This window comes from Alosa sapidissima, chromosome 20 (genome assembly GCF_018492685.1).
Source record: "Alosa sapidissima isolate fAloSap1 chromosome 20, fAloSap1.pri, whole genome shotgun sequence".
NCBI lineage: Eukaryota > Metazoa > Chordata > Actinopteri > Clupeiformes > Clupeidae > Alosa > Alosa sapidissima.
In genome coordinates this window covers 19,189,163-19,213,292 of record NC_055976.1, presented here as the reverse complement: position 1 = coordinate 19,213,292, position 24,130 = coordinate 19,189,163, and the positions used below count along the sequence as shown (strand labels likewise).

General features: G+C 41.3%; 1 protein-coding gene across 1 annotated transcript; it reads right to left on the bottom strand.

Moving 5' to 3' along the window:
- Positions 1 to 815: 815 nt before the first annotated feature.
- Positions 816 to 23,701, bottom strand: LOC121694230 (aminopeptidase N-like). Its single transcript, XM_042074263.1, has 20 exons — positions 23,052 to 23,701; positions 22,294 to 22,436; positions 20,397 to 20,536; positions 20,152 to 20,278; positions 19,432 to 19,586; positions 19,194 to 19,307; positions 18,180 to 18,323; positions 17,158 to 17,223; positions 16,770 to 16,835; positions 15,133 to 15,308; positions 14,942 to 15,018; positions 14,592 to 14,722; positions 14,434 to 14,489; positions 9,445 to 9,592; positions 9,058 to 9,149; positions 8,850 to 8,960; positions 7,285 to 7,458; positions 5,250 to 5,390; positions 4,813 to 4,894; positions 816 to 1,987 (listed from the first exon to the last, which is right to left on the bottom strand). Exons 1-20 carry the CDS (start codon positions 23,600 to 23,602, stop codon positions 1,811 to 1,813), a joined length of 2,871 nt encoding a protein of 956 aa, XP_041930197.1. The 5' UTR covers positions 23,603 to 23,701; the 3' UTR covers positions 816 to 1,810.
- Between the last annotated feature and the right edge of the window lie 429 nt (positions 23,702 to 24,130).

Here is a 24,130-nt window from a genome sequence, read left to right as displayed (position 1 = left end):
ATCATTCAGAGTAAACATGGTCTAGTGTTATCCAATTGCGTGCAGTGAGATTTTTAAATGCATGCTTGTTGCCGCCCCTCGAGTTGGGCCATTACATTGTTCTTTGCCAGACCCTTAATCTTTCTAGATTATCAGGGTCTGGATTTTCCAGGCTAGTCTACTCATATTTGTAGTGTTGAATGTCATTTACCACTTAAAGAACATTAATAACAGCTGTGCTTACCCTCTTACGCAATAAGACAAACAACGTCTACAGAATTTAATTTCTAAAGAACCAGGAACCACAACATTGCACCATCAGGGACAATCACTGGCCCTGCTGACTACCCAGATTCTGACCACAGCCAGCATTAGTCTTTGCCGCGTAGCCTGTGTGTGTGTGTGTGTGTGTGTGTGTGTGTGTGTGTGTTGAACTGAGGTTGTGCTTCCATCATGTGGCCATGGGTGTTTTGTATGCATGTGTGTGTGTGTTGAACTGTGTTGAACTCTTATACAGTAATGTGGCCATGGGTGTGTTTCTATTAAATATGGAAAAGGACTGTGAATATCACTGCACCAGCCACCAACTGGTTTGTCAGTGCAAGGACCAGTAAGCTTCTATTTGGGGTGGTTTTGGTGTATATTTCAAATAATGCCAAATATTCTCTTCCAACTTTACTCAATTTCTGCTTGAGTCTTATCAACTAAATTAGATATCAGGTAGTTCTATTGTCAAGTTGTACAGTTTCAACTGAAGCTCTTCAGCAAATCAGTGTAGAGTGAATCATGAACCACAATAAAGTATACTACACTGTTCTATAGTGGCCCAAAAGCAATGAAGCAACAAAGGTTTTTATTGTACAGATAACTGGTAAAAGGAAATGAACATATTTTATTGGTATTTAAAATATGTTTTTAGTATCTTGTTTATGTCAGGAGGAGAGTCCTTGTTCAGGTTAGTTTCTGGCCCAGAATATGATGAAATGAGACTGACTTGTCTGTGAATCCATCTTGTATAGTGTATGGAGAAAGGCATAAATATGTTTATTCAACAATACTGCAAAATACCTCTGTTTACAAAAGTCTTTAGAAAGTATTTGTTATATTCTAATCATCAAGGTTTATATTGATGTACAATACAACTAAGAGTAAAAATAAAAAGTAAACCATTCAAGCAATCTATTCAGTAACAATTAAGGATAAGGATAGCACTTGGATAGAATACTTGGCTTGGTCTAGTACTGCTAGGAGTTATTTAAAATTTCAGAAGTACAACAACAAGCCGCAGCATATGATAAAGCAGGTTTTGGAAAGTTATATGGTGATGAATCCAGTGACTAAAGCACAGCCTTGCTGATTAGATAAGGAGCTGGAGCTCAGATACCAGTTATATAAGCTCTGCCACACAGATCCATCCACTCACACACACAGCGGTTCATTTAATCATTGACATTCATCCAGTTATTCCACTCAAACACACAGCGGTTCATTCAGTCATTCACATTCATCCAGTTATTACAATGCATTCACTCATCCAGATTCATTCAGTTATTCCTCTCTCCCACATTGAAATGATCAGGTCATTCACCTCAGTATTCCAGATCCATCCAGTCATTCCCTTAAGCCATCTCAATTCACCCTGTCATTCCACTACAGCCATCCCAGGGTCATCCATGTTTCCGTTATAAATTCAAATATGTTTCAGCCATTCAAATTCATTCAGTCAATCAGATTCATCCATGCATATGTGCTAGTCAACAAGGTTCATCCGTTCACTCTACCCAGGGTTTTTTTTTCTTCTAGAAAGTGGTACTGTTTCTACACCACGTGGTCATTCAAGTCCATTCTCTCCTCTGAGCGTTCCCTCTCTTGAGAACCACTCTTGGACCTGCTCCAGGTTCTCTGCAACCCATCTGATGTTGTCCTCTGTTCTCTGGATGGCCTTCTCCACCGCCCTCACCGCAGAGTCAAGTCCAGCCTGGGACAGGACCTTTCTGAAGCTCTGCAACTGAACGAGAAGAATGGCTCTCATAAATATTTTTTTTTATTATTTGTTAAAGTATTATTATGACCGCCGCTAGTGAAGCGGTCATATAGGGATTGTCAAAGTTTTTTTTTTTTTTTTCCTCGTCATCTACTTCCCGTAATTTTTGGTCAACGACACCGAACCACCGGGGCATATGAAATTTGGTGGGTATGTAGCCCCACTAGACTTTTACGGAAAAAATTTGTTTCGTCCCCGGGGGCCACTCCCCCCCCCCCCCCCCCCCCCCCCGTGCTGGGCCCCCCGAACCTCAAAAAAAGCAGTTTTTCCTAAATAACTACCTGAACCGTGGCACTGAGGATGAAGAATCTTTTATGGTATGTTGGTCTCAAGGGCCCACATCAACCTGGCCCATAATCACTCATTTGTGATTTGCACCGCCCCGGTAAAAATGAAAATGAATATTATTCTGCTTTAATCGCCCCTATCTTCAGTTAAGATGTTCAGAACTGCACCAAATTTTATGTGTATGATTGACCTGGCATTCTCTGGGGGTATGCCAAGTTTCGTAGAATTTCATCCATGGGGGGGTCTAAAAAAAATTAGGTTATGTGTACATTTAGTGACTGTACACTCATTGGCCTGTAGATGGCGGTGCACACATATACACATGCACACACACACAGGCACCCACATACTATCGGTATTAGAACAGCCGATACATAATTACAAATTCAGTAGGATTAAAAGAAAGCCAAAATAAATATTCATCATCATCATCATGGCTGCATTTCCAGTATTGGCGATAAGTAGTCGTTTGTCCACTAGATGGCGCATCGTTGCAGTGAGACGTAATTTTGTTGGAAGTTAAAAGTGGGTTGGAAAAACAATGGACGCTTCCTACAAGGAGTGTAGTTTACCGCAGAGAACGTCTAAGGATAGGATGATGTTCACATGAAATGTGATGTCTTATGTAGAAGAAGTATAAGTATATATACTTTTTTGATCCCGTGAGGGAAATTTGGTCTCTGCATTTAACCCAATCGGTGAATTAGTGAAATACAAACAGCACACAGTGAACACACAGTGAGGTGAAGCACACACTAATCCCAGCGCAGTAAGCTGCCTGCTACAACGGCGGCGCTCGGGGAGCAGTGAGGGGTTAGGTGCCTTGCTCAAGGGCACTTCAGCCGCGGCCCACTGGTCGAGGCTCGAACCGGCAACCCTCCGGTTACAAGTCCAGAGTGCTAACCAGTGGGCCACGGCTGCCCCTAAAAATTAACGGGAGACGGCGTGACAGCGGTGGTCACGTCGTGAAGCTGGATTAGAACCTGCGACGCTGGCACAATGCTTCAAGTGCTTTGCACAGAGACGTCCAGTCCATTGTGCTGAAACATTCACAAAAAATCCATCCATCCAAAAATGACCTTTGTTTTTGATAGCTGTTGAAAACGGCATGGAAATGTTTTTTGTTTATAAATAAATAAATAAATAAATAAATTAATTAATAACATTATGCTGATACCTTTTGCTTTTCCCAAATACAATGTAGCCTACAGGTGTAAGTGACCTTTCATCAATCCAGTTGCAATGGATGAACTGTGATGAACTGCCCTACTTGTGATTGTTTAGAGATTTTAAAGGTTTTATAACAATGCTACATCTTCTTTGGCTATTCTACAATCTATTCACCTTTTCAGCACCAGTAGGCTACTTTCTGTGCAGCAGCACACACACACTCAGGCATGCCAAAAAAGCATACACAAAAGTTTCAAGAGTGGGGGATGGAGTAAAATATGGAGACAAATTGAACTGTGATTTATTTTCGCGGAACGGATGTACAGGACTGAGCGGCGGTCATATTTTGTACCACTATGTGGTACATCTAGTTTCTTGTGTTTTTAGTTTCTTTCTTTCTTTCTATGGATATGAGGACAGTGAAGAGTGACAGGAAGCGACCCGGGAGAGAGAGACAGGATGAGACCGGAGAGAGAGACGGGGTGGGAACGGACAGAGAGACAGGAACAGAGAGAGAGACGGGGTGAAACCGGAGAGAGAGAGACAGGGTGGGAACGGAGAGAGAGACAGGAACAGAGAGAGAGACGGGGTGAAACCGGAGAGAGAGACGGGGTGGGAACGGAGAGAGAGACGGGGTGGGACCAGAGAGAGAACTAGGGAGGCCAGGTCGTTTGACTTGAGGAGAATAGTGTAAACCATTCAAGTCGTACTAATTAATTCTTCTAATGTACTAAGGATTCTTCTGCGGAAGAGATCTGTTCAAATCAAATGGGCCAAGGAGAATGTTCTTCTTACCAGCAAAGGTTTTATTTCACAAATTATGTTTTCATATGGAAAATGGATGCAGGTTATAATGCAACATGGTTATTTCTGTGCTGATTGTTATCAGGAGAAAGACTGCAAGGTTGGTATATGTTTCCCCCGCATTACTCTCTTATCAATACTAATCAAACTCTTTTTTGAGGAGAACGACTCTCCCTATCGTCCTCCGATGGGCCGCCTCTGATAGAGGCACATATCAATGGTTACAGTAATTTGCGTTTCAACCTCATTATGCTACAGATAAGCAAAGCAGCTGTGGTAGGCCTGGGACAGGGTGGAACAAGAGAGCACAGACTTGCAGTGTGATCATCTGCGTAATGATGATGCCAGATGGACAAAAGTGTTTTCAGTTCCTCTCTTTAGTTCCTCTGCTTAAATGGCTACTTCACGTGCATCCTCTAGTCATATAGGTTTGCAACTTTTGGTAAACAACTTTTGGTAAACAACTTTTGCTATTATACACCAAGATTATGCAGAAAAGACATGCAGCTTGGCTGTGACACACTTACCTCATCAACCTTCTCTTTGGAGGAGAATCTCTTTGTGACTTTGAGAATAAGATCTGCTAGTTCATTTGACTCTGGACCATAACTGTTGAAAAATTATGTTGTGCAAGTAGTTAGTTATGCAACATATCATTAGTTTTGACTTACTGCAAGTACCACTTTTCTCTTTACTATGTCAAGAGGAACAATGTAGATGTGTGCCTACTGTCCATTATACAGTTGCTATGGTTACTTTTATATGTCCTTGTACATATAAAACATAGTAACACACATAATACTTTTATATTGTTCTTGGTGCAAGGGCCATGTGTCAAAATCTTGTAATATAATATTGTAAAGGATGACTTAAATGTTTGGCAGATGTCATGATTGGATAAACAATGTCAGCTGTAAACCTCAGAGAGTCAGCGCAGAGCCTCAGAGCAGAGAGTCAGCCTTGCCTGTAACTGATGTCATCCCATTTTGTTACTACAAAGTTCCAAGCGACAGGTTCGCCCACCACATTACTGGCAACGTATGATGTGGTCTCAGCTATGTCCAGCATCTGGTTCTTATTCGGATCCATCATGTATCGAACGTACCTTGAGGAGAGAATGCAGAAAACTTTGGCTGAATCAGTGTATGTATGTGTAAAAGGATCTTGCTTTACACTGATGCAGTCATCTTGTGTAACCAGAGCTAACTTGTGTTAGATTGCACTGAAATCCCTTTCATACAAGGCTGGATTTTAAAATCTGTCTTGACGGAAAAAAACAAAAACAAACAGAAAACATTCACAGCTGCTTAATTTTTCAATGCCACTTATTTCTGTACCTTTGTGACTAAAAGAAATTACAAATGCTGACAATACATTTTCAAGTCAAGCCCAAATCCCCTCAGAGTTGTCAACGAACCCAGCCGATGTCACAGAGATAGCCTGTTTGGACGAACAGTGACCTGAACCCACTTGGACAGAACTATTCCGGTGTCAATATGTCAGTGTCCAATTAGAGAGCAGACACAGCTGTGTTAAGTAGGCAATGACACACACTCAAATGAATCAGCCCAGGGTAGCATTGATGACCTTTTTTCCAGATGTTGGATCATTCCACCATCGTTACATAAATACCATGTGTTGTGTTGACCAGCCAAGAGTACGGTCATAGCCGCCAGAGGCAATGGTGAATGCACGAGAGAAAAGAGCTGTCTGACTCCACTCTCCTCCACTGGTGTCAGTATGGATCAAAGATTCTAGAACTGAGCTCTGTTCTAGAATCTTTGGTATGGATCTACTCATGCGGGTGACCCTTTCAAGATGAAAGACGGGTGACATTATCAGCATCATAGTTGGCCCCACAAGACTTCCTTTTTAACATTCCATATGTTATCTTAAAGGTCCAGTATGTAGGAAATAATGGAAAATAAACTGTAACCATTCCAAAATTGATCACCATATGTTGTCAGAGAGTGAGGAAACACGATGAATTGAAGTAATGGCTTATTTGACAACATTACTCTAACCCGTGAAACCCCGTAAAACCCATGAAAAAAAATCAGTTACGGGGCGGAATCTCTTGGAATTTTCGTTTATGTTTTGAACGATTAATTCTAGAATAGCGTATTAATAATGGGCTAGCGCGTCCTCCTATTTGGGTTGCCAAATTAGCAAAGGCCAACTGTCAACAGCTGTCAGTTGTAGTCATGAACGCCTATAAGAGGCAGGCAAATTTTCAAAATTAAAACAAGAAACAAATTAAGTGGACATCGGAGGAGCTTCCTGAGATGGTGACGTCTTCGTCAAACGAAGAATATCAAGTCTGACGCAGAACTGGCCATATTTCTCCACAACAGGTAGCCTATGCTAAACTTCATCTGCATCGCTAACTTCAGCTACATATGTTACGTTGGTTAGGTTACGTTGGTTAGAGAGGTATTTTTTGTTTTCACTGTTTCCGTAATGTGTAGCTGGGTCATGGTTGGAGAAACGTTAAAGCAGCTGCAGGTCAACTAACGTTAGCTAAGTCTTCTTTACATCTGGCAACCCAGAAGAGGCTCGCGTCTGGTAGTCTTGAGAACGTTCATCAGTGTTTTGATTTTGGCCAACAGAACGTTCGGTAACAATCCTACAAATCGCACCTTTAATGCAGAGGAAGTAGATTGGGGCCCAAATAGAACGTTCAAGCATTGTTTTTGTTTTTATTGTTGAAAGGGTCCATTGTGATTATGTAGCCTAGCGGTAGCAAGCTGGTATGTAGCTGCACAGTATGTACATTTAGCAAACCTCCCTCCTGACACCTTAACAAACCGTGCTGGCGAGAGAGCAAGCACCCTGGGGTTTTAGCTTGATTGCTAGCGTGCGCGGCTCCCGATCCCGAAGTGCTGTGAGTTGTGGGTTGAAGCCCGGGCAAGTGCAGGGCTGAGCTGCACAGTAAAGACAACGGACGCTACGTCTACATCACTGAGGGTGGAAGCCGAAGGGTGAATTCCTGTCCGAACCTGTGCAGCAGCCTGGGCACACGGGTACAAGCGAGGGATCTGCGCATGTCGCTGTGGGCATGCTCAGTGGCATCGGCTCTGAGGTTGAACTCCTGCCAACAGAAGTCCCACTCTCGGAGGCCACCCTCAGACAGAGCTGCACAGTACACCTTCTGCTTCAGGTGGGGAGGGATCCTGTGCACACAACAGTGATGGATAGAGCCAAAACCAAAACAGAACCATCAGCTCATTACTTGCAAACTGTTCAATGAACCCATTCAAGCTATTTCATTCGTTACCATAGCCCCAAACTCTACAAAAGTAACAATTTCCCCCTAATGTTTTCTTATGCCTCATATCTTTCTTTGCGTTGCATGCCTAAAGGTTGTATAAGCGATGACGGGGTAACGTCACTTCTGTTGATGTTCAAACAAAACAGAGAGCTAGCTCGCTACTCCCTCCCCCTCTGTCCCGTGCAATTGAAACTCTCTTAAACGCGCATCTCGTCAGTGATTGGAACACTATTTAATTTGGTTTTGAGTGGTTGGTACCACTGTTGCGGTCTATTGTTTTTGTGTACAGATCTCGGAGCCTAGACTGTCTACAGAGACGCGTTTTTTTGACGGCCTGCTTATAGGGCGGCCAGCTAGCGGATCGTGAGGAAAGATTGGATGAATTTGATCATTTATGTTTGGGCCTGCAATCACTGATACAACCTTTAAAGAAAACAATCGGTAACACTTTACTTGACAGTATTGACATGAACCCTAATCCTAACCTCTAACCCTAATCCTAATCCTATTGTAATCCTAACCCTAAACCTTTTTTTACTTGTTTTCTGTTTCTTACTTAATGTCAGGATATAGCACTTTTTTAGTCTTTGGTGTCCTTGTGTATTCTTTATAGTACTGGTATTTATTTCCTTCTTTCTCTATGTGTGTTTTATCTATTTTGAGTGTCTTTTATCACTTTATATACTTGTTCTATTTATATTGCACATTTGCACTTTAGCACTTTTGATGACTACACAATTTTAGCACTTTTTTTACCTGTACTATGGATTTTACCCAGTAGGCACTTTTAGACTATTTTAGAACCCTGATATTAAGTATTTTTAGGCAATTTTTACCTTAATGAGCTTTTTTCCAAAATATTAATATTTTAACTAGTTATTACCTATTTATTACCTATTTATTTCCATTTACATTTTAGATAACTTCCTTAAATATAGTTAATGTAAGACCATGGAATTTTATAATATATTTTAACATGCTTTTACATATAGGAGAAGCTAAAGGGTATGGTACCAATAGGCCAGTGCACAGAAAGAACATCAGACCACTTTTAAACCTTATTCTTCCCTTTACCTAACCCTAATTTGTTATGACAAAAATCAAATGACACTTGTTTATGACACGTTCATGACAGTGTCATGTCACTCTTATGTCGATACTGTCAAGTAAAGTGTAACAACACAATCTAGGATATTAAATAATGTGATGGTCCAGCAAGAACAGCATGTCGAATGGCTCTCACTCAGCACGTCTTCACCCTGGGGTTAACTGGATGTGTGTGTTATTGCTTACGGGTTAATGTCTGGGTTGCTCATCCACTCTCCATACCAGGCTGTGACTAACTGCCTGCACTCCTCCAGTCCCACCTCACATGCCAGGGAGATCACATTGGCCTGGGTATATCTGTCCACCGGGGAAGCAACGCAGCAGGATGATGGCAGAATGTCTTTGCAGTAACAACATTGGTTTAAAATAATAATAAAAAAATAGCATTATTTACTTGTCTGTATGTTTTGATGGTATGTCTGTCCAGTTTGAAGTAATATTCTTAAAGTGTCTGAAGAGTGGCTGGACCTGTTTTTTAAGATACACCTAAAAGGGACATACATACTTCCTGTTGAACTCAATAATCTCAAAGAACTGGTTTGCTATTGTCATAGCAGCTATCTGATTAGAAATTACATCTGAAATGTCTCTGTTGTGATTGTGAGTTTATTAATTATCAATGTTTTGATATGCATTCTGTCAAAAATAGAATAAAAATAAATAAAACTTATATTATATTAATACTTATATATACAGATAGCTGTCTTCATTTACTTCTTTCTTTCTTTCTTTCTTTCTTTTTTTCTTTCTCTCTCTCTCTTTCTCAGCCTACCCAACTCACCTGCATTGGGGAGTACACAGCACTGCGCTGGAACATGTGGAAAAAGTACTCCAGGTTGTCCAGGGCTGCCTCCCAGGGTAAGAGCTCTCTCTCCCTCCTCAGGTACTTAGTCGTCCTCAGAGCCAAGGTTGTGCTGATCACCTTTGCCCTTCAATTTCATAAAGAGTATGAATAAAAAACTAGAAATGCAATTCCAAGGAATTACCAGTGCATGAAAATTCAAAAGTTGTGATGTAAAATATCATGTATAGTTCAAAATAGATAATACAAAAGATGGTTACTACGGTGATGCTAGGATAGACATGGTGGTTGCATAGCTTAATAAAAGTTGATAGTTTAAAAGTAGACCGTTGAATGTAGATAGTTTAAAAGTTGTTGATAGACAGCTAGTTTAATAGATAGATGGTTTAATGGTAGTTTAAAAGTAGACCGTTTAAAAGTTGAATGTATAGTTTAAAAATTGTTGATAGAAAGCTAGTTTAATAGATAGATAGTTTAATGATAGTTTACAAGTAGACCGTTTAAAAGTTGAATGTAGATAGTTTAAAAGTTGTTGATAGACAGCTAGTTTAATAGATAGATAGTTTAATGATAGTTTAAGAGTAGACTGTTTAAAAGTTGAATGTAAATAGTTTAAAAGTTGTTGATAGACAGCTAGTTTAATAGATAGATAGTTAGGCGAGACACTACAGGTGAATAGGGTAAAATTTTTAAATAATAGACATCACAATGAAACTTCATCAGTTGATTACTTACACAAGTATGAACAAAAAATGTATTACAAGTTTTTGAGATTCGAATGTTTAATTATGCAAATTAGGCATCATCTCATTAACTAGCTAATCATTTTTAGCAGTTATGCTAACTATACTAACTAGCATGCTAACTATGCTAAACATGTTACTTAGCTAACTTAGCTAATCATTTTTAGCAGCTTTGCTAAAAATGCTAACTAGCATGCTAACATGTTAAATATGCTAACCACGTTACTTAGTTAACTTAGCTAATCATTTTTAGCAGTTTTGCTAAAAATGTTAGCGATGCTAACATGCTAACTAGCTACAGTGGGTAGGAGTAATAGTTGATGACAAGTAACAGTTACAATGGCTGAACAGTTCAAAAGTTCAGTAGTTTAAAGGGTTAAATTGTTTAACAGTGAAATATTGTAGTGAGGACTTTTATTTTGAAACAGTGGTTGGCAGAGGAAGCAGTTGAACAGGATGTGTAGTCTTAATAGGGCCAGTTTGTATGCTTAAAGTGCGTATGTCAGGTTAAAAAACATTTTTGACAAATGAAGGGACATGAAGCAAGATAATAGTGAGTAGTGATTTTTCTTGAAAAATCAACTTTAAATACAATAGAACAATATTTACAGTTATTTTTATAACTGAATTTATGAACATTCCAGGAAACATTCCAGACACAATGATGACCTCATAAGAGGGAGTCCAGCAAAGTTGGTCAATTAAAACACATGGGATAAGGGATCATACAGTAGGTTTTATTTTCCCCTGATGAGGCCAAAAACATGACTTCATTCCAGTATGTCATGCTAGAGTCTACAACCTGCCTGACATAAAAATATCCTGATAATTGTTTTCTTTACTGGCAACCATTATTGATCTTAAAATGTGATGAAGAGGATATGGGTAAGTAGCAATGCTTGAAAATGCCAGTTGTGTCATTTGCCATCACATATAGGCCATTATATAGCCTAAACCAAAGTCCTTTTAGGCAAGTCCCTCCACTCGGCGGCCATATGGCAACACTTTTTGGGCACTCATCAGGCACCCATCTCTGCAAAAATGCGCGTGCGCAAGGCTTCACGACACCAATCTACTGCAATCTTGCTCCAGTGGCGAGATCACAACACATGATTGGCACAATGTCTTCACAACACACCACATGATTGGCTCAATGTATTCACATGTCAACGTTTTGCCACGGAAGGGGTGTGATATGCGTAACTAAGCCCATGCATTTCTATGGAGGATTTGTTGAGTGCTGTGTCTCATTAGAAAGATTCTGCCTAAACTAAGTAGAATCAGCAACTCATTAGTGTATAAGTCAGACAATTAGTCAGTGTTCAGCCAACCATGGGCATATATGCTTTTCTTTAGAGATCTGACTATAAAACCATCAGTCTATATGTGTTACCACACATTTGTTCTTTATATACATCTGCTTATCAACTAATGGTTAGTTTAATTGACAGGCTTGTAAGGAAAGCTGGCTCTGTAGTGGGAGCTGAACTGGAGTGCATCACTTCACTATCTAACAAAAGGACCCTGAACAAACTGATCAACATCTTGGACAATGAGTGTCACCCACTCCACAGCACTATTGTTAAGCAGAAGAGCCTGATCAGCTGGGCTGATCAGACTTCGCTCACTGCCTTGCACAACTGACAGACCGAGAAAGTAATTTGTCCCCAGGGCCATTGAACTGTTCAGTGCCTCACTTAAGGGAAGAGGAGAGATAGACTTCTCTGCATAGTCTGTCTGCCTCTTCACCCCCTCCATGTTTGGATACTGTCTGTCCACTAGCCACTTTTACCACTGTCTTTATGCCTCACTGTTTGCGTGCTATATTAGCACATTAGCACATATGCATACCCCCCCCCCCCCCTCCATGCCACAGCCGAACTGTGGCCACACTTATTCATTTTCTTTAAATAGTTAAATATATAGATATATAGACTTTACTTTACTTTATTTCTGCATTGTTGCACTGTTGGACTTATTCATTTGCACTATCACCATGACCACTATCACCATTGCACTACCACCATGACACTCATTCACACAGAGCACCTTACCATACCTTACTATGCACAGAGAATCACAGGCTCAGTCTCTGCCTCAGTCATTGCAAGTGCCTCTGATTGATTAATCACCACTATGTGGATACTGTTTTTAGAATTGATTTAGATTAAGTGTTAGTATAATTTGTATTTTAGTATATTTAGCATATTCTTTATCTTCTACTGTCCTTATTGCTTAGTTGTGTTTTTATATTATATACTTTAATTACTCTTTCTGCTGTTAAAGAATGTGTTTGTGTTGTCTGTATGCTGCTGAGACCTTGAATTTCCCCTGGGGATCAATAAAGTATCTATCTATCTATCTATCTATCTATCTATCTATCTATCTATCTATCTAATGTTAGCTATAGACAGACTATTAATTTGCTTACTGATTCTACTTAACTTGTTGTATATGAAAGCCTATGTGATGGCAAATGACACAACTGCCATTTTGAAGCCATGATACATACTCATAGTGACCCGATCCTACTCACACCCCTAATCAATCTCTCACTGATGATTTGATGGCCATGATTTACCTAAATTTTGTCCCTTTGTCCCTGCCAGTCAGGCCCATGCTTATGAACCACTGGTATGTCATAGAGAACATTTTTGGCCTTATCAGTGTAAAAGAAAATGCAGTTAAAACCCATTCTCCCCTATGCTCAACTTTGCTGGACTCCCTCTTATGAGGTCATCACTGTGTCTGGAATGTTCATAAATTCAGTTATAAAAATAGCTGTAAATATTGACTGTGTCTCAAATCGCGTACTTCTGCACTTACAATACCTAATTTGAGTGCATGAGGGTGTTCACACTGAAAATTCCAACGACACGAAGGGCGCTGCAAGTTCCCGGATGGTGCACTCATAACGGTCAAAAAGCTGAGTGTGCAACGCTGGACACTTTTCGCCCTTAACAGACGCCATCTTGGCCAAATAGTGGAAGGGGAGGGAGCGTTTTCAAACTCGTGGTAATCGCGGTTGAGAAAGCTGAAGCAGCAGCAGTGGAAAACAGACTTTACGGAGGTACAAGCAAGTTATACTGTAACATAAACGGTTCATGTTTTGACACAGTATGACCATGGCACTGTCGAATTGAGGACGCCAATAAAGTTATATTAAAATGTTTGCGATCGTCATTTCCGTGAAGTGCACGGAGTTAGTGTTTGATATGAGACAATACTATTTTGTTAAAATTTGCACACTCCGCCAGTAAGCACACAGTGCACATAGTGTACTACACAAAAGTGTACTCACATAAGTACACCAATTGAGACAGACTCATTGTTCTACTGTATTTAAAGTTGATTTTTCAAGAAAAATCACTACTCACTACTATCTTGCTTCATGTCCCTTCATTTGTCAAAAATGTGTTTTAACCTGACATACACACTTTAAAGCCTGTGGCCTGAACACCTGCCATAGGATTCTAATTGCTTAACGGCCATATTATGATGTCACAATCGGCAATGTTAAATCTATGGGGATTTTTAAAAAGTTTTTCTTTAATAGTTTAAAAAGTATAAAAGTTTCAAAGTTGAAAAGACATAGCAGCTTGGTCCGTTTGAATACCTACGTTACAAAGTTTGAATGAAGTTTCTAAGTTAAACTGTTCAAGAGAAATTGCGTACGGAAAAAGTGGTAAGCGGAATAATAATAAGAAGTTGCCTAGGAAGAACAGTACAGTGCATTTTCATGCACTGTAATAAGAAGCCTAGGAAGAACAGTACAGTGCATTTTCATGCACTGTAAAAATACTATCACTGAAAATCATATTATATAAATATAATAAACATTCATTTTATATTTGTCCTCAACTGATATAACAGTCTGAAAACTCGCCGGATTTCTCCTTTAAGTGTCTGTGAGCAGACTCTCAAGTAGATTGTTATCAGTTATTCTATTTCAAATCTTCTTTATTGAGGAATTATCTGTATTCATACATTTTTCAAAACATCATCAAGTTTGAATGCAGAGAAAGACAAACAAAATACACACAAAATAAATAACAAGACAAATATCACATCCCACATCCCACCCCGACCCACCCCTCCTGGGACTTCCCGATATGTAATGGCACTGAGACAGTTATCAGTTATTCTACTAACAGCTAAAACTTACATACGTCAGTAACAGCAATGACTGTCAAAGTAGTAGTAGTACAGAGAGACTGAAGAATACCTTGCCAGGTTAAAGGCATCATCAATAATCCGAGCTCGGCTCACTGCTGGGATCTCCTGTATTGCATGTGTGAGACACAGAGGGCGTGCGTGATTTATAGGGCATCCCAAGTGGAACAGTTTCACCTGGCAATGCCCTACACGGCGTGGTTGGCTCACCTCATGGTTGGCACCGAGCTGGGTGATGAGACGGTGCCAGTTCTCCAGGTCGTAGTTGACCCGGAAGTACCCAGACATGTTGAGGTTGGCCAGCACCCACTCTCTATCCGTTTTCATGGCTTCACACACGTCTGTACAGGTTTGAGCACAAATTAATCTGTTACACTCTTAAAACGAATGTGTTGAAAACAACACAACTTGCGTTGTTTTTAACACATCTCTGTGTCCAGATAGGCACACACATTTTAAGAGTGTGCATTGAAATATTTGCAGAAACTGAAAAGTGGCCCTTCAAATAATAAAAAACAGACATGCCATTGGAGAAATCCTCATGGGTAGTTTTGCTATACCTGATTTATGTATGAGCCAGACTTTATTCTGCTCTATGCCACTCTTCATCCATGTTATAGGAACAATCCACTCATACCTTAAACAGATTAGAAGCTGTGTTATCTTCAGTGTTATCATTCCCCCACAGCTCAGTAGGGCATTAAAAACACAGTACTGGCTTATTATGGTACAACTGCCTCTTGCACATTACTTGTAAAAGGACGGCCTTTGCACCACAGCATTGGGGTCAAGGAGGAAGTGCCGTTGGCTGATGGTTCCTGTTGTGGTGTCTATGGTAACCACAGGATACCCCATCTGAAGGATCCAGCGGTTCATGATGTCACCCACCGATGCAGGAAGCTTCACTTCAGGAGAGCCATCCACAGCCTTGCAGTTAACAACAATCAACATCAGCAAATCACTGCAGTCCGACATGAGGCTTGGAATTATTAGTAAGTAATGCCAAGTATCTCATTGTATTTTAATACAATTTTTTAATGACACGCTGCAGTTGAATGAGGCTTTATGTGTACTCTACCTCCAAATGGGCTACAGAGGACACACTTGGACATGCAGAGGACACATTTAGACACATGCAGGGGACACATTTGGACACATGCAGAAGACACATTTAGACACATGCAGGGGACATATTTAGACACATGCAGAGGACACACTTGGACACATGCAGGGGACACATTTAGACACATGCAGGGGACAGATTTGGACACATGCAGAAGACACATTTAGACACATGCAGAGGACACGTGCAGGGGACAGATTTGGACACATGCAGAGGACACACTTACTTCAAGGAAAAATAAAGTAACTTAAACTAAACAGTAGCACAGAAGGACACAATGCCTAATCCATAATACACAATCCTCATGGTGTGTAGCACCCACCAACGTAATAAACCACCAACGTAATAGAAATTTGCATAATTTACATGTAATAAAAAAATAAAAACATAACACTCAAGTAAAGTACTGTACGTAAGAAAGTGGTTATAATGACAGAAAATGTTATTATAGCGATACAGTATAATATAACACCCAATTAATTAAAAAAAATATTACGTTGGCAGGATTATTATGTTTAAAATGTGCAGTTTTTTTATTACGTTGGCGGTTTATTACATTGGTGGGAAGTTATTATGTTGGTGGGTGTCACAATGATGCCAACCCATGCCACGCACTCCTCATGGTGCCAACCCATGCCATGCACTCCTCACGGTGCCAATCCATCCCACACACTCCTCACTCCTTACAGTGCAAACCCATGCCACACACTCCTCACTCCTTACAGTGCAAACCCATGCCACACACTCCTCACTCCCCATAGTGTCAACCCCCATGCCACACACTCCTCACAGCGCCAACCCCCATGCCACACACTCCTCACTCCTTACAGTGCAAACCCATGCCACACACTCCTCACTCCCCATAGTGTCAACCCCCATGCCACACACTCCTCACAGTGCCAACCCATGCCACACACTCCTCACTCCCCATAGTGTCAACCCCCATGCCACACACTCCTCACAGTGCCAACCCCCATGCCACACACTCCTCACTCCCCATGGTGCCAACCCCCATGCCACACACTCCTCACAGTGCCAACCCATGCCACTCACTCCTCACTCCCCATAGTGCCAACCCATGCCACACTCCTCACTCTGTATAGTGCCAACCCATGCCACACACTCCTCACTCCCCATGGTGCCAACCCATGCCACTCACTCCTCACAGTGCCAACCCATGCCACACACTCCTCATGGTGCCAACCCATGCCACACACTCCTCATGGTTCCAACCCATGCCATACATTCCTCATGGTGCCACTTACATTTTGCAGATGGTGCCAGAGGTTGGCAGGTGTTACACTGCTGAAAGAAAACTGCTTAAGGTAGGTCTGCAGATAGAATAACAGAGTTAGCACACAGATAGAATAACAGAGCACACACACACACACACACACACACACACACACACACACACTAAAAGCAAAGGTTAAACAATTTGAGCTTTGAGCTCTGTATCACTCATTCTCTCTCTCTCTCACACACACACACACACACACACACACACACACACATATATATATAGACACATATACACACACACACACTCACACACACACACACACACACACACACACACACACACACACACACACACACACACATATATATATAATGCACGTGTGGCTGGTGTTAGTGATAAGTATAACTCACCCTGAGGCCCTGGAGAAACACAGTCTCAGTCAGGAAGTTAGACAGCATGTGCAGCACCAGAACCCCCTGGAACATCCAACACACCACACACACTCAAACACCACACCATGTTACACACCACACACACTCAAACACCACAACATGTTATACACCACATGTTATACACCACACACACTCAAACACCACACCATGTTACACACCACACACACTCAAACACCACACCATGTTACACACCACACACACTCAAACACCACACCATGTTATACAACACACACACTCAAACACCACACCATGTTACACACCACACACACTCAACCACCACACCATGTTATACAACACACACACCCAAACACCACAACATGTTACACACCACACACACTCAAACACCACACCATGTTACACACCACACACACTCAAACACCACACCATGTTACACACCACACACACTCAAACACCACACCATGTTACACACCACACACACTCAAACACCACAACATGTTACACACCACACACACTCAAACACCACACCATGTTACACACCACACACACTCAAACACCACAACATGTTACACATCACACACACTCAAACACCACACCATGTTACCTAGCACACCACACACACTCAAACACCACAACATGTTACCCAGGACACCACACACACTCAAACACCAGGGCATGTTATCCAGCACACCACACACACTCAAACACCACAACATGTTACCCAGCACACACTCAAACACCACACCATGTTACCCAGCACACCGCACACACTCAAACATCACAGCATGTTATGCTATGTCATGCCATGTTACGTCACATTGTTTATGGGGTAGTGGTAGCATAGTCGCTAAGGAACTAGCCAGGAAAGTTGAGGGTTCAATTCCTGGCTGTCATTTGTGTCCTTGAGCAGGTCAAGTACGTAGCTCTGGGGAAACTGGCCCTTGTAAGTAAGCTAAAATGTAAAAGTGTCATGCAATCAACAATAACATTGTTGTTGTTGTTGTTGTTGTTGTTGTTGTTACCTTGCTGTATGTGATTTGCGTAAACATCAGTCCGATGTCCTCTGGCGTCTTCACCTCCTCCTCGGGGCAGGACAGAGGAAGTGAGTCGGTCTGGGCATCCTGTCCCATGATCTCTTTGGGGTAAATGAGCAGCATCATGTCCATCTACAATCACACATACCACACACAACACACACACCACACACACAACACACACACACACACCACAAACACCACACACACACCACACACACAACACACACCACAAACGCCACAAATTCCACACACACAACACACACACACACACCACAAACACCACACACACACAACACACACACAACACACACACACACACACCACAAACACCACACACACACCACACACACAACACACACCACAAACGCCACATACTCCACACACACACCACACACACAACACACACACCACATACACAACACACACAAGGCTTGGAGTACTCGAGTCCAGGGGCATTCCAAAAAGTGTGTTTTGTTGCCGTTTTACAACTTCATTAATTTCTGTTAACCAAACGCCGTGTCATCCATTATCCCTTATGCCATATGGCGTGCTTGTGGGGGGTAAAGGGTTAAGGCTGCCAGTCTTATGACATGTTATTTTCTATATTTTTGATATGTTGCTGATTGGATCATAAACGGCCACAGCAATGAAGAAAAGTGATTGATAATGACTGACTGACTATTATTGTGTTACATGCTTCAAATGTAAAGCACTTTGAGCTGCATTCTGTGTATGAAAGGTGCTATACAAATAAAGCTTATTATTATTATATTATTATTATTACTTACTGTATATCATCTGGCTGCACAGCTACACTAATTACTCTGTTAGAGTCAAGCAATGTTTTCCCTCTCCAACACGAGATGATGGTGACAAGGTTTACAGGTTGTGAAAATAGGCTGGCGGCGCTAGTAAACTTTTTTGGACGAAAGAGCTTTTGGCCTGGAAACAACATGTGATGTCGGACTTAACAACTGAATAGGAACATGTAATACGTACCAGGTTCATATCTGGCTTTACTTGATTGGACACCACATAGGACATGTAGGAGGCAAAGGCCTCGTTCAGCCACAGGTCATTCCACCACTTTAACGTCACAAGGTTTCCAAACCACTGTAATAAAATACATCACAGAAGGCCAAACATCAGTGATATTAATGTGATAACATACATTACAGAAGGCCAAACATGAGTGGTATTAATGCCGTTTTTATACAGAGGAGGATGGAGAGTCTACCGTATGGGCCAGCTCATGGGCCACAGTGATGGTCACCCACTCTCTGTCTTTGTGGGGAGAGAGCTTAGGGTCGTACCAGAGCACCACCTCTCTGTAGGTGACCAGGCCCCAGTTCTCCATGGGGTAAGCACTGTAGTCTGGCAAAGCCACCTGGTCTGAAGAGAGAGAGAGCGAGAGAGAGAGAGAGAGAGAGGTTCCATTCCGTTAGGATGACACTTGGCAACTTTTGTTCAATGTGGCTGAGCAGGCACATGGTCAATTCCAAATGGACAATTACAATAATTCGCCCTCTCTCCAAATCTTTTTTTGCCCAATATCAATGGAAAAGTGCCTGAACAACATTGTTTAGGAACGCTGCCAAGCAATTTTGCTCAAGAAGTGAACCCATGGCATTGGTGGTTTTAGAATTTTGCTCCATCAGTTGAGCGATGGAAACACGTTAACATACAAATTACTAGCTGTTCTGTACATATTTTAACAGAATAACACATTCATAACTTTGATGGGTAATAGCCATGTCACAACTCACTATCAACTAACTACAACTCTGACATATACAGTAGGCCTATACTAAATACTAAATCCCTATACTAAATCACCCACTTTCAGTCAGGGTTAATCTTTGTATATCCTTAATTATACACCATAGCAATTTATTCAAACGTGTATTTTTTATTAAATTAGACAAGCAATGAAGCAGACATGTCAGTATTTCCTCACCATACTTGTCCAGAGGGAAAGTGATATCAAACATGGCCTCCAGCCTAGTGAGGAGAGGGACTGTGATATTGAGAGCATAATCTCCATAGCGACCAACCAGGAGCTCTCTTTTTGCCCACAGGCGAATCTAAAAAATAATTAGACAGTTAATAAAAGTTAATTATTGCTACAAATGGCTAATATTTACAGTGAACTAAAAGTATTATATACTTATAAACTGATGTATAAATGTCTGCAGTATTTACCAAAACATCAGGAATTTCATGGGTCTTAATGTGTGAATAGTCACAAACAACAAAAGCCACCAGATAGGTTGACATCAGTTTTGTTGGTTTAAAGGTGGTTTGAGAAACATCATGTCCATCAATTGTTATGTTAACCACATCTGTAAACAACAACAGTAACATTATGTTAACCACATCTGTAAACAATAACAACAACAATGTTGTGTTAACCACATCTGTGAACAACAACGTTATGTTAACCACATCTGTAAACAACAACAGCAACAAGAACAAAGCTCACATGTTAAGAGTTTACAGTTTAACTTTCAGATTTCAGGAACACATTTAATGTGGAACTGATGGTGAGAAGTTAAAGCCTCTGATTCTAGACTCACAAGATGAAAATATCATCTCTCAATGTCGTGTTGTATATCACTAGATTTAAACATTGCCTTTGCATGATCCTTGGCCTGCTGCTGATGATTAGATTGTATAGTCCCTGACATCTCTCACATATACAGAGGATAAGTATTACCAGATACCCACTAATCATTAAGATTCACAAAAGAGCACTTTTTTAATCACCTTAAATCCAGCCCATGAGACATCCTTTATTACAAAACCCTCCAAACCCAAGAGCTGAGCCAAGAAAACAATTTCCTGCATTGGTTGTTGCAGAGGCTAACTGCCCTGCCCTAAACACACTCTGACCAGTCTCACGACAACACTGTTTTCCAAAAAACAATCTGAGGAAACCAAATGATAAAGCAATGTAGAGAAGCCTATTTAGAACATTGGAAAAAAGAAACTAAACATTAAAGTAGATTAGTGACGGTTACACTTTACTTGACAGTATCAACATAAGAGTGACATGACACTGTCATGAACGTGTCATAAACGTTTATGACATAACACTTCTGTCATTAAGTGTTTTTAAGGGTTTTTGGGGTCATTAAGGGTTTTTGTCATAACAAGTTAGGGTTAGGATTAGGATTAGCGTTCGGGTTAGGATTAGGGTTCGGTTTAGGGTTAGGGTTAGGGTTCATGTGTCATGACAGTGTTATGTGTTTATGACAGTGTCATGTCACTCTTATGTCGATACTGTCAAGTAAAGTGTTACCATGTTACCTAGCCCTAAACAGAGAATATAAATTGTCCAGATTTATAGTATTATATAATAACTGCTTTGGCAATACGAGTGACCTGGCAATAAAGCATTTCAAATTTAACTGAATTATTAAATACCTTGTGCTATAGGTAGGGGATTTCCCTAAGCGGCCAATCAACAACCAAGCCTGTTTATTAAAAACAAAATCACCAACAATTGTGGTGGGAAATCATCACCAACAAAGCAGTCTTCAAGAGCATTTCACTGGGTTATCTAGCAGGCACCTTCCTTCATCAGTGTTTTGTTGAATTAAACCCATGACACCTCCAGAGGGCTCAACAGTGGCATCTCAGACCCACCCACATTCACACTCAACAGTGGCGTCTTAGACTCACCCCCATCCACACTCAAGATGGGTTACAAATACCAACTAAATTCATCAGATAAAAGCAACATGTTTTCTGAAGCAACATGTTAATTGTTTGGAATTGTTTAGAACTTAGTTTGGCCCTAATATGGACTCTATGTGTGTGTCCCATGTACAGCTCCAGGACTGTGTACTTTAATGGACAGCTAGAGGATTGTGACGCGCAGTTTGCTGAATTTGACCAAAATAAGTGCACTTGATTAAATCAGTGGACTGCACTGCACTTTTAAACCCTATGATGTTACTATCTCTCCTTTCCCCCTGTGTGAACTGCATACATGAGCAAATCACAAACATTTACACAAACAGGAAATAGAACAAACATTTACACAAACAGGAAATAGAAAAAGCAATAACGTCCTGTGTATGACTACTCCACTGACCTGTCTCCATGCTGTTGGACAGAGCACTGGCCCCATGATCGTGTATGATAGCGACGTGGAAAACGGCTTTCAGTGCGGGCTCGTCGAAGCAGGGGAACACCTCTCTGGCGTCCGTAGGCTGCAGGTGGGATGCAGCGACCACTCTGCGGGAGTGTTAGGGGAGAGGAACGAGCTGAGTTCAACTGTCCGAGTGTAGTTTTCAATCTCAGGAGAAAGGAAACAGCTGTAACCAACTCTAGGAACTACAACCCGAATTACAAAAAAGTTGGGGCGCTTTCTAAAGTGTGAATAAAAAAAGAATGCTATGATTTACAAATTATGTCAACCCTATATCTTTAATTGAGAATAGTTCAAAGACAACATATCAGCTGTTGAAGGAGATAAAATTAAATGGTATTTGTTTTTTGCAAAAAAATATGTTTTGAAATGAATGCCAGCAACACTACTGAATTCGGGTTGTATATGAATGTAGCTTTCAGTCTCAGGCGAGAGAAAACAGCTGTATTCAACTCTATGAATGCACCTCTATCCTCATTTTACACTCTCTGTGGTATCAACAACTGTCTTAAAAACAAATTGTGCCTCTCGTGCGGTCACATAAACATTGATGTAACTAGACGAGGCACAATAGCTAGAGTGTACGTTTACAGTTACAGTTAAATGATTAACATTTGAACATGGAAATGTTTGTGACGGCTTAAGAGAATATTAAAAACAAGGCACAGCTAAACATTAGTAAATGTTTTAGATGCTCTTACTTGGATTCTGTACCCTCGCTGTAATGACTTCTATAAAACCCATTCAGGTCCTCTGTCAGCTCTCCCTGAAAGCTGGAGTAGAGTTGGTAAGACTTTCCTGGCTCTAGTTTGCTGTTGAGCTGGATGACCAGGTACTCTGTTGTCTCCTGGAGCCATGTGGTCTTGATAGTTGGTGCAACTGCACCACCAAGTCCAGTCAGAGTTGCGTGATGCCCGCTGGACTTGATCAAGTTGAGTTTGCTGGAGTGAATGAGGATCAGGTCTGTCTCCTTCACGCACTCAAAGTCCACAGTAGAGTGTCCAGTGAAGACGTACAGACCGTGCTCGTTCTTCGTCAGACGAGGCCAGAGAGTGATGTTGTAGTGGACCGGAGATAGAGTGTCCGGCAGGCGGTACCTCTCCCAGGGCTGGGGTGCTGTCTCTGTCTGTGGGCTCACAGCTGATTTGTCTTCTATGACCCCTAAAGCTGTTGTCATAGCAGCAAGCGCAGCACAGGCTTGAGGAAGGATAATTGAGAGCATCAGCATCATAGATATAGCTGGTCTCGCCATGTTTCCCTTAACTAGGACCTGGCTGGCAAAGATGCCTCTCTCCAAGCCCTGTGAGTGGGGCTCTCTGAGAGGAATAGCATATGAAATAGACTATATGTGTGTGTGTGTGTGTGTGTGTGTGTGTGTGTGTGTGTGTGTGTGTGTGTGTTGGGTGGTGGGGGTCTGGTGGCACGTGCAACAGATGGCAGCCAGTAGGAGTGTGATGTATTATTAGTGTGAGTGTTTTTGGACAGGCCAGCAGGATGTGAAAGTGCTGATGGTTATGATGGAAGTGTTGTTTTGTGCAGTAAGGTGTCGTTTGTCCTGAAACACAATGTACTTTTCCCTTTCCCGTTCCTCAAATGAGCCAAACCGCCAATTTGCTCTCCCGCTACAGCACTGAGCAACTCCTGAGGTTGAGTAGATACGGTTATATTACCCACATGAACATAAAGGGTCAAAAGAATGCCAATACACACACACACACAGACCAGTTACACACACTGAGGTTTACCTCTGTTTTAAACTTACATCAGCCTCGGTTGCAAT

What these genes read in the sequence shown, in the direction of transcription:
- LOC121694230 (XM_042074263.1), bottom strand. Translation starts at nt 23,602, where the DNA reads ATGGCGAGACCAGCTATATCTATGATGCTGATGCTCTCAATTATCCTT. An exon ending in ATGAAATTCCTGATGTTTTG is followed by an intron (nt 20,279 to 20,396) that starts GTAAATACTGCA and finishes ATTATTTTTTAG; the next exon opens with ATTCGCCTGTGGGCAAAAAG. An exon ending in CTGTGTACTCCCCAATGCAG is followed by an intron (nt 9,150 to 9,444) that starts GTGAGTTGGGTA and finishes TGTCCCTTTTAG; the next exon opens with GTGTATCTTAAAAAACAGGT.